The sequence below is a fragment of the Pteronotus mesoamericanus genome, unplaced genomic scaffold, assembly GCF_021234165.1.
Source record: "Pteronotus mesoamericanus isolate MK-2021 breed Mesoamerican mustached bat unplaced genomic scaffold, CSHL_Meso_final scaffold_99, whole genome shotgun sequence".
NCBI classification, from domain to species: Eukaryota; Metazoa; Chordata; class Mammalia; order Chiroptera; family Mormoopidae; genus Pteronotus; species Pteronotus mesoamericanus.
Genome location: NW_026555330.1, coordinates 7,882,276 through 7,897,053, shown reverse-complemented (window position 1 = coordinate 7,897,053; position 14,778 = coordinate 7,882,276). Strand labels below are relative to the sequence as shown.

At 59.8% G+C, this 14,778-nt stretch overlaps 1 protein-coding gene across 1 annotated transcript; it reads right to left on the bottom strand.

Annotated features, from left to right (window-relative positions):
- Positions 1-2,036: 2,036 nt before the first annotated feature.
- On the bottom strand, positions 2,037-11,742 carry EPS8L3 (EPS8 signaling adaptor L3). The gene is made up of 18 exons (XM_054565104.1): positions 11,712-11,742; positions 11,503-11,567; positions 9,745-9,903; positions 9,304-9,453; positions 9,125-9,180; positions 8,646-8,788; positions 8,449-8,564; positions 8,108-8,231; positions 7,960-8,021; positions 7,635-7,709; positions 7,161-7,309; positions 4,946-5,027; positions 4,707-4,741; positions 4,000-4,204; positions 3,665-3,793; positions 3,271-3,344; positions 2,662-2,794; positions 2,037-2,386 (listed from the first exon to the last, which is right to left on the bottom strand). The coding sequence occupies exons 1-18, from the start codon at positions 11,740-11,742 to the stop codon at positions 2,375-2,377; spliced, it is 1,800 nt and encodes a 599-aa protein (XP_054421079.1). The 3' UTR covers positions 2,037-2,374.
- Between the last annotated feature and the right edge of the window lie 3,036 nt (positions 11,743-14,778).

The window sequence follows — 14,778 nt, the reverse complement described above, 5'->3', positions numbered from 1 at the left end:
ACTGGTAGTTCTATGCCAACGGGTGGGGCTTTATAGCCGAAGTGAGGGGGCGGGGCCAACGTGAGAGCCCTCGCTCCGCCCCCACCACCCTGGTCCCCTTCCTAACGCGAGGGTCCGCTGGGCCACGCGCAGGCGCGACTTCTGCAATCCCTGGGAGTCGGGGTCGGGCGACCCCGAGGCTTCACCCGCGAGGGGCCCTGCGTGCGCTGGGGGACATGGGGCTGGGACTCTGCGCTCTGCGTGGGTCGGAGCTGCACTCCGTCAGTGGTGCCAGTGAGAGCTGGAAAAGCACCCCTAATAGACAAAGTGAGAGTCACGCTATAAATGTTTACTCCAACTAGGGACCTGGCTGGCAACCCAGGCACGTGCCCTGACTTGGAATTGAACCAGCGACCCTATGGTTTGCAGGCTGGCACTCAATCCACTGAGCCACCCAGCCGGCGCAGTTGGGACTTTTTAAAAGAACATTTTACTGAAAAGAAGAAAGGGAAAAAGTGCAATGCACAGGGACCGAGAAATTAATAATCCCTCAATCTCTCCTTCCAAGATAGCAAAAGGCCCGCCACAAATTAACCTGAAGTATAAGACTAACATTTTTTTTTGAAAGTTAACCTTTTTTATTGTTTATGCTATGACAGTTGTCTCAATCCCCCCCTCCCCTCGCCTTTACCCCTCTCCCGTAAGACTAACATTCATTGAACACCTATGCTGAGCCCGGCTGTCAATGTTAGCTACTTTATTCCAATTTGAACTTCACAACTTTGCGAAGTAGATTTTCTGCCCTTTTTATGGAAGGAGGTGAGGGAGGCCTGGAGCAGTTGGGTGAATTGCCTTTCCAAAGCCTCAAGTCCTCACGGGCTGCCGCCTGGAACTCAAAGCTGGATCTGCCTGATGGCACAGCTTGTGTTGGTGCCACTGAACTTGGACAGTCCCTCACCTTATTTCCGCCTTTGCTGAGAGACCTGGGGAGCACCACGCTAAACCACTTTTATTCCTGGTCCCAGAAGGTTCCTTTGCTTCTAGGGCTCCTTTAGCTGCATGAAGCCCAGGGGACAATGGGTTAATATCTCCTGTCCCCGTCCCAAGAAATTTACTTTTCTGATTAACATTTGCCTTTGGCAGTCAGACCCTAAGGGGCTCACCTGTTTTCTCTTTCCTGAGGAAAAAGAGAGATGACTTTCTGCAGCCAGGAATTTGACAGAATGATGCAGGTGCTCTGAAAACAGGGTAATCTGCGGCCTAGGCAATGTTAGGGTCCTGGACGAGTTTGGCTAAGAGATACTTCTGGAAACACCTTAAGGGACCCCAAGGGGCCTTGATTCACCAGCACACGAAGTCTGACATGTAGACTGAATCAGTGTAAGTACAACCTCTGCTATGTGGCGAGAGGAGTGCATGACATGAGATTCAAGGCTGCTATGTGTATTAAATCCTAGAAGCCACACACAGCCCGCAGACAGTGCCTCCTCTTCACTTAACCTTTCAGAAAATACGGACGCAGAGAATAAAATGCCTGGTCAGCCAGTTGGTGGACTCTGAACTCCCAGTCCAATGTTCCCTATGATCTGCCGCTACAGACAAGCTGGGGAGGAAGCTCAAGGCTGGCGCCCGCTACAGGAGGGGACAAAAGTTGTAGTAAAAGAGGAAGTTGCCAAGTAGAGCCTGGAGCACTTCACATGCTTATTAGTGCTTTTCCGGACCATCAGCCAGTGCGGCTGATCAAAACCTACAACTGTCTGTCAGCAACCCTGACGCTCTTTGCTCCTGGGAAGTCTTATGCCCTCGGCTCTGCTGGGTGCTTGGGAGGCTACTGGGAAATGTGTACACAGCAAGACAAAGACGGTGAGTATGGCCCTTATTTGGGAGTTTGTTCAGAAAGAAGGTAAGCAGAGCTTGGGCCATAATTCTCAAACTCTGCTTCTGCATCCCAGGTGGCAGCGGGGCCTCCCACTCACATTTGGTCTGGTCCAGTGTGGAGGCAGGGCTGCGGCTGTGTCATGCCCAGGGTCCCCGCTCCTCTGGCCTCCCTGCCTTTGGCCCCCATCCAGCCCAGAGGAAGCTGCAAGGGAGGCATGCCAATGAAGATGCTTTTATTGGGAAGGGGTGCGGAGAGGGACTAAAAAGAATCCTGACAAATGTAGCCACGCATGCTCCCTGCTTAGGATAGAGACAATAAATAGATAGTGACTAGAGAGGGCTCCCCACACAGCAAGAGGGGACATCATTCGCCTGATCTCTGGGCTTGCTTGTCCTCCTGGCTGTGGGAGTGGGGTGGGGGCTTTGCTGCGAACTGGGGGCCTGAAAGAGGAATTCTCAGCGCATCCTCCATCTTGCTGTGAGAAGGCCTTGGCCTTGGAGACGTCTGAGTTGGTGCCTAAGGGCTTATCTGAGGAAAGAAGGGTCGAGGTGAGGCTGATGCCAGGGAAGGGACCCCCAGAGCTCCTGCCGACACTCAGCTTGTGGCCTCCAGGCCTGCCTGAGTGCATGAAGCCAGGCTCCAGGGGAACACCCTGTGCCTGGTTCCCGTCATGCTCAGCTCTACCCCAGGCCTGGGCCTGCCGGCTTCCCACCCCCACCCCCACCCCCACCCCCGTGCTCTCACGATCTCCCAGGGAGGGCCCCACATTTCCACTGCGAGTCAGGACCCCAGGGTGCCCTCACCCCCAGCGTCCTTCTGACAGCCTCCAGACGTGCCAGGACCCGCGGGGCCTCCTGGGGACACAGCATCTCTAGCTCCCCCGGCCTCATGTGAAGCAGCTGGGTCCCCATCAGGGACCCCAGGGTCTTCACCGTGCTGGGAACAAGAACAGAGAGCTGTCAGTGGCGGGGCGGAGGACTTGGGCCTGCATCTCTGGGGAGAGGAGGAGCTGTTTGGGCGAGCAGGCGAGGGTGGCGGGAGAATTCCTGCCACAGGGTATCTGGAGGTGAAGGAGAGGGATGTGCATTTTGGCTTAAACCGATTCCAGAACTCCCAGGTTGGTGGGGAAAAGTGTCCTGGGAGAGAGCCTTGGGGTGGTGGGGGTGGCAGCCGAGGGTCTTCCTGGGACCCCCGATCCCGCTGCCTTCCCCATGGCAAGGGCTCCCCACTTGGTGCTCTAAGGGAGGCACGAACACAGCCCTCCCGCTAACTCAGCAGAGGCAGCGCGCGGCAGGGCAGCGCCTGCAGACCGCCGGTCTGGATGGGCAGGTTGTAGGCTCTGGGCTTCCTTGGCTACTGCCTGAACCCCTGACAAACCCCGCCCTGCCCGCCCCGGGGGCTGAGGCACTCACACGGTGGAGAAGTTCTCCGCCTGCAGCCAGGCTCGGACCTCCTCGGGCCTTGAGCTGAGTCGAAGCATTGGAGCCTAGAACGGGGGGCGGGGGGCACAAGGGGGCGGGGGTCAGAGGCCCTCTCCTCTCTCAGAGCCACCCACAGCGCCCACCATCGGGGTCCCTTCCCTGAGCTGCTGCTAGATTACTTATGTCACTCCATGGTGTGCTTGCCTGGCTGGGACCAGGTTTAGTCTCTGCTCTGGCTCCGTGATAACATGGCACACAGTAAGCGTGTGATGACACAGATGACATGAAGCCAGGGCTCCCGCTTCCGCCTGCCGGTGCATCCTCCCTGCCCCCCCGCCCCCGGCTCAGGCCTTAGAGCTTCTGGGCAGTCCCGGCCAGGCAGTACCCAAGGGGGCGACTGGCTCTGGCTCGCGTTGGCGTCCGACTGCAGGGCTACCAGGATGTTGCTGGGAATGTAGCCGCTCTCTCCGGTCTTGTCCCTCACCAGCCACCACCGCTTGCTGTGGTCCAGAACCTGCCAAGAGTCACCCTCAGTCACAGGAGCCTCTGTCCAGCCGCCTCCCCTCCCCCATAAGGCTTTCTCCCTCCCGGCGCTTCCCCACTGTCGTTCTGCCTTTCTAGGCCACCCACCCAGCAGCTCCGCCCCCACCCCTCCCCCAAGGCTGCCTGGAGCTCCCACCGACCGCCACCTCCATTTCTAGGCTCAGGCCCCTGCCTTACCTCCACCACCTCTCCCTGGCCCACGGTCAGCTCCTTTGGGTTCCTAGCTTCAAACTCATGTACAACTTGCATTCTCAGAGCTTCCTTGACAGGTCTAGGGGTGAAGGGCACAAGGTTGGGGTCCCCAGACCGGGGGCCATGGTTACATGTCTCCTCTTGAGCCAAGGATGAGGGACCCCCTGACCTGACCCTGTCCCTGTCCCACCTCCCCCGGAAACAGAGTAAGGATGACTGGAGAATGGGCCTCAGGAACCGAGCCCGCGTCCCTGCCCTGGAGCCCCGGACACCTCCCGCCTGGGGTCTGGAGGTGACCCTCAGGTTTCCGCAGTGTCATGGCAGGTCTGTGTGAGGTGAGGCTGCGGGTGGGCTTTCCTGAAATGTGGCTGATTCCTGAAGACTCTCCAGGTGAGCTCTTCCCTATACTGAGCTCTCCTCTGAGCGCTTTACCCCTGAGCCCTGGGAGACCAGAGGCACGTGTGGGTGGTATGGTGAGAAGAGGGACTGGAGCCTGGGAAGGGAAAAACCTGCCTTTTCACCCACGGGGGTGGGGGGCAGGGGAGGGATGTGTTTGCACACGGGCGCGTCTGGCTGAGAGAGCGCCCAGGGGGTCTCTGAGATGGAGCACCCACAGATCCACAGGGTCAGCCCCGTTCCGCTGCCCCCGCACCCACCAAAACCACACAGTCCCGACTAAGCCCGGGCCTTACTGGAAGGAAGTAGAATCCTGGTGTCCTGCCAGGGCCTGTGGGGCAGAACAGAGGAGCAAGGGCAGGGGCCAGCCAGCGGGGAGGTGGGGGGCTGGGATCAGACCACCTGCCCGCCCCTGCCTGCCCCCCACCCAGATCTGGGCGCTCAGGTGCCGCGCGACCGTGGTTTGGACGGAGAAGGCAGAAAGTAGCCAGAGACCCAGGCTTTGAGGAAGGCTCTGTGCTAAGCACCCTCTTACCTGGTTGGAAGGTTCTGGAATCTGCCAACCATCATAGAATGTGGGTTGGTAGGGAGGTGGTTCATTGCCTGTCCAGTTGTCCCTGGGGAGAGAACCGAGCTGAGTCCACGCTGCCTGCTGTGGGTTATGGGATGGAGGGGTAGACAGAGCCTAGCTTTGGGGTCTTCTGGGTGACAGAGGACGTGGCCCATGTGCACAGAACACCCGCAACGGAGCAAAGAGTGCGGCCTGGAGAGACACCACAGTGCGGGGATCTGCAGCCGCCTTCACCTCTGCCCATGGAGTTCAGATGTGTCAGCTCCAGGAGGATGCGCGGGGCGCCTGACTGTGCTGACTGGGGGTTCGAAAGCAAGTGGAGGGGACGAGGGTGAATACCTCCTCTCCTGCGCTGTCACTGACCTTGGGCCACCCTGGGTTATTGCTTCTCTCACAATGTGCTGCACGTGACCCTCACGTGTCTGTGTTTCTGAGGGTGTTGAACTGCTTGAGAACTATTATTCTGAGTGCAGTGCAGGGTACACAGGTGGCAGCTAATATTCACTGGGAACAAATAAATTGTCTCTCCTTTTGAATCTGTTTAAATGGTGTCTCTCTTTGCCCTAAAAACACGCTCAGGCCTTCCCTTGATAGTGTCATTCTGTTACCCTCTTTTTACCAAATTTTTTGGGAATGTGTCCATATGCCCAGCTTACACTTCCTCACCCCTGGTTCTTTCATTATTCCTTGCAATGTGATTTTTACCTCTGCCAGGACTCTGCTGAAACTGGTTCACCTGAAGTCCTGACTGCCACACCCAATGGCCTTGCATGGTTCATATCCTTCTGGACTGCGGCATTTAGTGTTATTTATAGCTTTGGGTCTACTTCCCTAAAAATCGAGTCACCTAAATGAAATCGGCCTGAAATTCAATTCTTGTAAGGATTTTTACATCCTCTTTAGTCTGTTTTCTATATTTTTGTCTTTCAATTCATTCATTCACTAATTTTTTTTGTTGTTGTTGTTATTTTAAGAAACTGGAAAACATTTTAGGGTCCCTTTGACCTAATTTTGTATTTAAAATGATAAATGGGGTCAGAAAATAGACCACCGGGGGCTGGGGAGAGGAAGGACTTGGTACAGAGTTTCATTAATTGTTGAATTTTATTTCCAGTCGGGATGATGAAAAAGATCTGCGAATGGATAGTAGTGAAGGTTGCCCAATACTAAGTATGTAAAGCCATTGAATTACACTTAAAAATGTTAAAGTTAGCTTAGGTGTATTCTATCACCATTAAAAAGATAGATTACATTGGATTATAATTGATGTCTTTGGATGGGCTGAATTGAAAAGAATCGCTCACTAGCAAGAGGCTAGAACAAGTGGCTTAGTTCTTGGTTGGCGTCTCTTTCTAAAACCCTTTTCTCTCTTGGTTTTTAGGCCTCTGCCTTTTTTGCCTGTCTTTTAACTCTGGGAATTCCTCTTTGCCCCCTTAACCCTTTTTCCTTCCTCTCCCCACATGTAGAAGTTTCCCTTCTGCCATGAGACAGAGCGAGCTTGCTTGTTGGGGCGAGTCCCAGGGCTACCCGCTGCAGCACAGACCTCTAGGTGGCTCGCGCCATCTTCCCTGGATGGACTATTCTCCAACCCACACAGCCAGGTCGGCCCCCCCACTGAGGGCCGGGTCCCCCTGTCCCTGTGGAATGTTCCACTGGCACCTCAGCTCAGCACATCCAAGCTAGGTCTGCCCCCGCTCGCCGTGGCTCTCGTTGGTGTGGTCTTGCTGCCCAGCTGCCCGTCTCTCGGTTACACGGACACGCTCTCTCACTTTTGATCTTAACTCCTCAGCCACGTTGTGCTGCCAGGTCGTACTGATGTTACATTTGCAGCATCTCTTACGTCAGTAATTCTTAAATTCTGGGCTGGATTGAGACAAAGTTTTGACTTTGTCCTTGACAAAAATGAGAAAACATTCTACTAGCAGCTTGCCAACTCTACTTCCTTGGGAAGAATTGTTCTCCCCCGCCCCCCCCCCGCCCCGAGACAATCCCTTTCTGTCAGTGGCAGGAGATGGCGAGTGGCGATTTTAAAAAGGAATTGTTCCTACTTAGTGTAATAAAGAGTTGGGAACTGCATGTTTTGGGCTGGTTCTGGCCTGTGACAGCGAGGCACATCCCGTGTCCTGCCCTATGGCCCGAGGGGCCCCCATTCGATCAAGCTTCACTTGGCTTCACTCACTGGCTGGTGGTCCAGGCCGCACCCAGGCTCTCCCAGAGGCTAATGTCAGGTGGGCTTAGGTAGAGCTGCATCAGGTTGACGGCTTCGCGGGTGAGGAGCGGAGAGATCACTTGGGCCGCTAGGCCACGCTCAGGGCACTTGGTGAGGACCTAGAGGGAGGATGGAAGGTGTTGAGAAGCCTAGGTCCTCGCAGGGCCCAACTGGAGTGAGGGGGGCCGGAGACCCTGTGCCCACTTCTGCTCCTTCCCTCGCGCTCCCTCGGAGCTCTGGTGGCCAAGCTCCAACCTCGGCCCCTCTAGCCTTCCGGGGGCGTGGTACACAGTGAGGATGGTGTCTTGGGGTTGAGGAGGGTATGCTGGGGGGAGTGAGGGGCAGACCCCCCACCTCCCTCTACCCTCTGCCGGCCATCCTGGCCTCTGTTTTGTCTATACTTCAGCCTGTGCCTCTTCTCCACCTTGGCCTCCCCCAACTCACCAAGTTCAGAGTATGGAAGAGGATGCGCAGCAGCTCATTGGGACTTGGATCCTGCAGATAGGTGGCCAGCTTGCCCTGGGGAGATGAGGCATGCTGTCACCACCTCCATCCCACCCCACCTTCACCAGAGCCCCAGGGCCTACAGTGGTGTGGGCCTCGGCTGGGAGCCTGGCCCTCTCCGAATGTCCTTGGGTGGGGGATGGGGAGGTTCCAGGGGCGAAGCTGGAGACAACTGGGATACTCGTGAGGCCAGAGAGGTAGGGTTGCTGGTGGTGGCGGGGAGGGCTGCGAGGAAGCGCTTGGGGCCTTGTGGGGAGCCACACACCAGGAGGTTGAGGCTGTACTTGAACTTCTGGAAGCAATCGATGTACTGCATCTGTGTCACCCCTGTGGGGAAGGGGAGAGGGCGGGGGTTACCGTTTATCCCTAGACGTCCCAACCCCTACTCCTCTCCCTTGGCCCTCAGCACTCACCCCCTTGCCGCTTGTCTTTTTTCTTCCCCAGTCTCGTCTTTGTCTTCTGAGAGGCGTTTGCCTCGGCCTCCTTCAGCTGCCCCACAAACAGCTCAATGTCCGCTAGGACGTGGTTCAGCACCGCCTAGACCACACACAGCTCCTGGTCTAGGGCGGACAACGAGGCCCACCCTGGAACACCCAACGCTGCCCCTGCCCCTGCCCGAGCCTCCTTGACCCCCCTCAGCCCAAGGCCTGGCTTGGCCATCTTGGGACCTGGTTTCCTTGCGGGAGGGAAGCGATAGTGTCCTCCCTCCCACCAGCCTCAGAAGGCTCAGCAAGCCCAGACACTCCGCAGTTACCTCGTCCCTTGCTGGGTCCGGGGGGGATGGGGCCTGCCTTGGAGGAGGCGGAGGGAAGGCTCTCGGTTCTCGGGCACTGGGATGTCGTGACAGGGGCCTTGGGGATGGTTGTGTGTCTGCAACGGAAGGGGACCATGGCCTCTTTGATCTTTGACCTAAACCTTCTCCTTCCATCTGTCTGCACACCCCAAACTTACTGTGCTCTTTGGCCATCCTGTAGGGCTCTTCGGGAGGCGGTCCCTGCTCCAGGGGGCGTGTCCGCTCCTTGGGGAGTGGCCTTTCTGGAGGAGTCCCTTGCCACCTGTCCTGGCCTTGGTGAGGGGCTCCAAATAGGGGTCTGCTGAGCACAGGGTGAGGACACGGGTCTGACAATGTTCTTGGGACAGAGGCGCTGCCCACATGTCTCTCCAGGTCTCCCTCTGGAACCTTGCCTGACTCCACGCTGCCGTATGGGCCTCCCTCGGAGCCCTTGCAGGTTCCATGCCAGGCTCCCGGGATAGTCCCCAGTGCTTCCTGCGCCTGGCCCTCACCACTTCTTCATGCCCTTGGCTCCAGCCTGGCCCCTCCGCAGCTCCAGGCCCAGGCTCCTGGGCTCCCCCAGATGCGGGGCCAGGACGGGCCTACCCAGGCCCAAGCGCTGAGACCCCGCAGGTGGGCGGGGGCAGGAGCTGCCTACCTGCCTTCCCGCTCCTCCTCCAGGGCCTTCTGCAGGCTGGTCTTCAGTCGCTGTGCCTGTGGGAAGCAGCAGCAACTAGGCAGCTGTGCGTGTGTTCCAGGGGGGTGGGAGTTGGGGGCGGCTGATGGCTGTTGGGCCCCACACCCACTCTCCTCTGCACCCCAGCCCAGGCCACTCACCCCCACTTCCTGGCACTGGAAGAGCAGAGTGCTGCTGCCTGGTGGGCCCGACTCCCGCACGGTGACGGCCAGGACGTTGTTGTAAGAGCCGGCGTTGGGCGCCACGTCCACGGCCTGGACGCTGTCCAGGTGGAAAGAGTCCAGCTCCTCCTGGGCCGGGGAGGTGGTTGGCTGTGAGGTCCCTGAGAGCCAGGGTGGCTCTTGGGAGTTCCTGACCTGGGTCGCCCCAGCCCTCCAGTGGCCTGGGGCTGGAGTGCCAACGCCCCGACACCTGGGCCCCTGCACCCCTGTGCCCCGTCTTTTCCTAGGCCCAGGTGCGCATGGCACATGGGAAGGGCGGCTGGTGTTGGGGCATGGGGGTGGGGGGGTTCACGCTGGGGCTTGCTCTCCCACAGCCTGGGGGGACTATGACCCGTGGCAGGGCACGGCGGGAGGGCTGACCTTGGTCTCGATGTCCAGAAGCTGGAGCCAGCCATCTCTGACCTGCAGGAACAGGTCCTGGCTCCACACCCGGCCCTGAGCATCCATCTCCTGCAGCCTCTGCAGAGCGTCTTTGGGGTCCTGGACCCCCCGAATGCCCAGCTTACACGTCATCAGGTGCTGAGGAGAGAGGAGGAGGCTTGGGACTGGGAGCAGGGTTGCAGAGGGAGGTCGCGGCAGGTGGCGGGGGTGGGCTGGGTGGGGGAAGGGCAGCAGAGGAGGCAGACGTGGCCTGGCCTCCTGTGGGGCAGGTCCCAGGCAGTCCCATAACACAACCTCCCGGGGCCCGTGTGCGCGCCACATGCTGGCTAGGACAAGGCCCTCAAGTCGGCTGCATGAGAGGGTGTAGGACCCTAGAGAAAGGACAGGCATGGCCTTTAACAGCCCAGGCCCGCTGAGGGGGCTGGGTGGTGGCAGGCGGGGGCTCCAGGCACGCAACAAAAAAAGTGGGGGCCCCTGCGGGAGGGGCAGAGGACCCTCGCGTTCCGTCCCTGGCTTCCTCGGCTTCTTTGGGAACGACTCCCACAGCCTGGCACTCCTCCCCGACCTAGCATTCCTGCCTCCACACCATTGCTCACGCTGACCCCAGACCCCAGACCCCAGACCCCTCCCTGTGTCTGCTCATCCTGCGCCTGGCGGCGTCTCTGTCTCGGAGGAAGGCCCCTCCCCGCCTTCTCCCCGACTCCTGCCCAGTGAGGCCTGCAGGGGTCCCAGGCTCCCCTCAGGCCCTTCACGCAGCTGGGCTGGTGGTCCCACAGGTTTTCGCTGTTATTCTCTCTCCTCCTGGACACCCCCCCCTCCTTCCAACGCAGCCTCCACAGGCCACAGTCTTGGCCCCTCACCACCTGCTCCAGGCCCTTGTTGGGGGAGCGCCACCTGCTTCCTGTCCCCGACCGCGCGGCCCTGCTCTCTGCACAGGTCCCAGCTCCTCACCTGAAAGCTGCAGGGGTGCTCGGGGCCCCTGATGTCACAGGCAAATGCCCTGGCATCCTGGACCTGCCTCCTCTTGCTCTACATGAAGCCACTTCCCACCCCTGACCCCGCCAGGTGTGCTGTGGAACCCCCAGCCCAGCCACCCTGTGGAACCCCCAGGCCATCAGCCGCGTCCCTCACTCTTCTTCCTCCTCTTCCTTGGGGACAGCCCTGAGCCTGCTTCCACCCTGAGGCGGTGCATGCCGGTGTTTGCCCCCCACCGCCGTCCTTCTAGTCTGTGCTGCTTTGGCTGTGTACGCTGCCTTTCCGGCAACTGGATGTCACAACGCCAGTGTCCTCCTCCCAGGCGGGGCCAGAGCCTCCAAGCAGCTCTGGCCCAGACACATTCCCCGCAGGGACATGTGACCTCACACATCCCTTCCTCTGCCCAGGCCCAGCCAGATCCAGGGCAAAGAGTGGTTCCCTGGGGACCGTGGCTGTGGCAGGGGTGGGGCAGGAGACAGGCAGGGGTGGGAGTGGATGCCCAGGCCTCCTGACCTACCTGTCTTCTGCTTTTCCCTGCCTGGGGATAGGACATCTGTCCATTCAACCTCCTGCCCTGCCTCCCTGCCCATTCCCAGCTGCCTGGCCTCCCTGGTGCTTAGCAGATGCTCGGTTAGGCTCGTTGGGCCTGACCTTGTGTCCCCCATCAGCCTGGGGCAGGCTGTTGGCTTTGCCTGGTTCGGGGCAGGGCATGGGGCACACAGGAAAACTTGGGCGGAGTCAGGAAACTGTGAGGTCACTCACCTCCACCCTGTGCTGCAGGTAGATGGGCTCAGAGGCGAGGCTGCCGGAGTACTCTTTCCGGTGCACTGCAGGCGCCGCGAGGGGTGGGGCGGGGGCAGAAGAGCCAGGTGAGACACAGGCAAATGTGGGAGGCCGGGGGGCGGGGCATGGGCAGGGAGAGACCAGAGGACTGGGGCTCAGGGAGCTCCGGGAGGCAAGCGAGAGCTTACTGTAAATGGCTTTGCTGCTGGGCCGGGACATGGTGACGCTGCTGAGGTGACTCCCTGGAATCCAAAATGAAGCAAAGGGACAGCTGTCAGCTGGGGAGAGGAACCGCAGGACAGAGTGGGTCGGCTGCCGCTGCTTTGCCTTGTCCCTGACCTGGCCTGAGGCCTGGACCAGGACCTCTCCTGGGGCCTCTGGGCCCGACCCCAAGCGCAGGTTCCAGGGGCCTTTCCAGAGCCGCCGCCAGCTGTGTGCTCCTTGAGGGACCCTCCGTCTTGGCTGGGCCCAGCAGGCCCCAAGGCAGGCTCCTGGCCTCCCCTTATTTGGTCAGTAAAGCACGTTTCAATGGGCCCAGGAAAGCTGGACGGACAGGGACCTGTGATCAGATCCTGTCCTGGGCCTGAGTGTGCAAGGTGCCGGAGCACCCAGCTTCTGCAGCAAGGCATTAGGGTGAGCCGCCTTCCTGCCAAAGCAAGCCTCTGCCCGATTCTGTTTCAATTCTGCAAATCGGGAGGAGGGCAGTGTTGGCTTCTGGGCTGGGGAACTGCTCCAGAGGGGTGTGCGCATGCACGCATGCGTGTGTGCGTGCACACTTATGGGGCTCCCTGCGTCAGCGATCTGTGCCCCCTTGAATGTCTTACCAAGTCTCTGGTCTCTTTCTCTCCCCATCCTATGACCCCTCTGCCCAGAGCCCCTCCTGCTCAACCCTAAATTCCAGCCCAAGGATCACCTCCTCCTTGATGCCTTCCTTGACTACCCGACTCCACGGTATCCAGAGTGCCCTCCTGCGGCCACCAAGGACCTTGTCTGTCCCTAACAGCAACAGCCCCCAGTTAGCGCCGCAAGCCAGAGCCAAGGCCCCAAGGAACGTTAGGTCACTGATTTCTCACTGCCACCGCTCGTAAATACTTCCTTGTGCCCAGCACTGCTCTTCAGACTTCACCTTCATCAGCTTGTTTAATCCTCAAAGTGTTCTCGCCTGGGGCACCTTTATTGTCCCATGTCCCAGATGAGGACACTGAGGCTCAAAGCGGGTCACTGGCCTGAGGTCACAAGTGTGTTTAATGGAGAAAATAGGCCCAGCCCTGCCTGGCTGCCGGCTCCATGCTGGAGTCATTTATATGTGTGCCTCTGTCCCTGGGGTGCGATCTCCTGGGGACGGGCTTGTCTTGCCCCTGCGGTCTCCCTGGTGCCTTCCTGGCACAGAGGGGCCTGGGAGATGGAGATGTGGAGATGGGCGGGGCACACATGTGCGCGTGTACGCGCAGGTGCGGGGCGAGGTGGGACCTCACTGAGGTCAAGGGTATGTGTTGTTTGAATGAGGTGCCTGTGCATCAGGAATAGCTTTGTGGGTGTCCACGCATCGGCGAGGCATGCCCGTGTCATCCGGAAACCCTGAGTATCCCGGGCAAAGTGTAAGAAAGAGAGCAGCTCACACCCCTATTTATTGGCACTATTAGGAAAATACGATGACTCAGTGTGCAGAAATCAGCTGTAGTGAACCATGAAGGGGTTGTGGGGATGCCCTGGGCCTCTGAGTTCCTCGTTCAGGAGAACCCCTTTCCTCTCCAAGGGTAAGGGGTGCCGGAAGCCAGCGCTCCCTCTCTAGCCCCTCCCTTCCCCTGTGGCAACGTTTCCTGTGTGTAGATGTGGAAAAGGAGGAAGCAGAGAAAATAAGCTCCGTTTCGGTCAGCACGGCTCCCTATTCCCCCCGATGCCAGGGGGGTCCCCGTGCATCCCCATGGGTTCCCGCTGCAGCTTCTGCTGCTCCAGGTCCCGGCAACAGGAGAGGCAAGGGGGCTGGCTTTGAGCTGTTTTGCCCCTGGCAGGGCAAGGAGGGCTGTGGCAGCCCAGTTTGCCCCACTCACCCCTGACTTTAAGGGCTTGGAGTAGGGAAGGGATGTCCCACCCTGGCCACTGGGGGGCTCTTCTGGAGCACCAGCCCCCTTGCTTCTTTCCCAGCCAGCGGGCCAGCCCACGGCGGGGCCCCATGGCCCATGTTGGGGCTGCTCCTCCCGGGGGCAGCTGGGAGCGGGCTGGACGCCCTGGCTCGGGAGGCCACCAAGCTGCCCCACCACCCCGGGTGCTGGCAGCGATCTGGGCCCTGACCTTCCCGAGGGCCAGGCCTTACCTGGCTTCCAGTGAGGCCCGGTGGCTGGTCCCCCCGCAGGGGCTGCTGTTGGGCTGGCGATCGGCTCTGGCGCTGGGTTCAGCGTCCTCTCTGCTAGTGCTCAGGCGGAGGCGCTGTGTGAGGCGGGCCCTGGCCCAGCAGGCGGGCCTTGCGGCACTGCGGCTGTGGCCGGGAGCAGCCACGCCTGTGCTCTTTGGCCTCTGGTGGGTGGGGAGACCTGATAGGCCACCATCTGCCCCACACCGAAGTCTGGACCTGCAGCCCTGTGTGCGCCGACAGGCATCCTGGGCTTAGCCAGAGACCCCCCAGCTTCCTCTGCTTGCCTCTGGCGTTGGGGCGCGGCTCCCTCTCCCATCTGCCTTTGGGAACCTCTCCGGTGGCCCCAGGTCCGCATCAGGTGCTAGAAGGAGAGGACACCCACGGCCTAGGGGAGTCTGGCCTCTGTGGCTGGGAAAAGGTCCTTGGAGGTGCACCGTGGGCCCGCGTGTGCCAGTGTGTGTCTGCACCGCACGTGCGCGTGCGTGATCGTGCGTGCCCTGGGGGCCGGACGCGGGCCTCGTCAGCGGGGACGGGGCACTGGGACCACCTCGGGCACTGCCTGGCGGGCTGGGCATTCCTTCGGGCATGGCCTGACTCATCCCGTTCTTCCTCCTGTCCCCTCCCACCCAGCAGGGACCCGCCCCATTCTTGCTCTTCTGCTCTCTTACCTCCTCCACCCTACTCCGTGCCTCGGACCTCTGGCTGGCTTCAGCAAAGGGGGAAACTGAGGCCTGCCTTGGTCTCTCTTCATGAACCTACCCAGTCCGTGTACTTCATTTTATTTAAAAACCCTCCTTAGTGCCTGGGGTGGGCCAGGCTGCTGGCCCTCTGGGTCTCACCGTCGAACAAGGGAGACAGGCATCAAAACTGAAACCAGGGCAGAAAGGCAGGAGGGAGCGGGG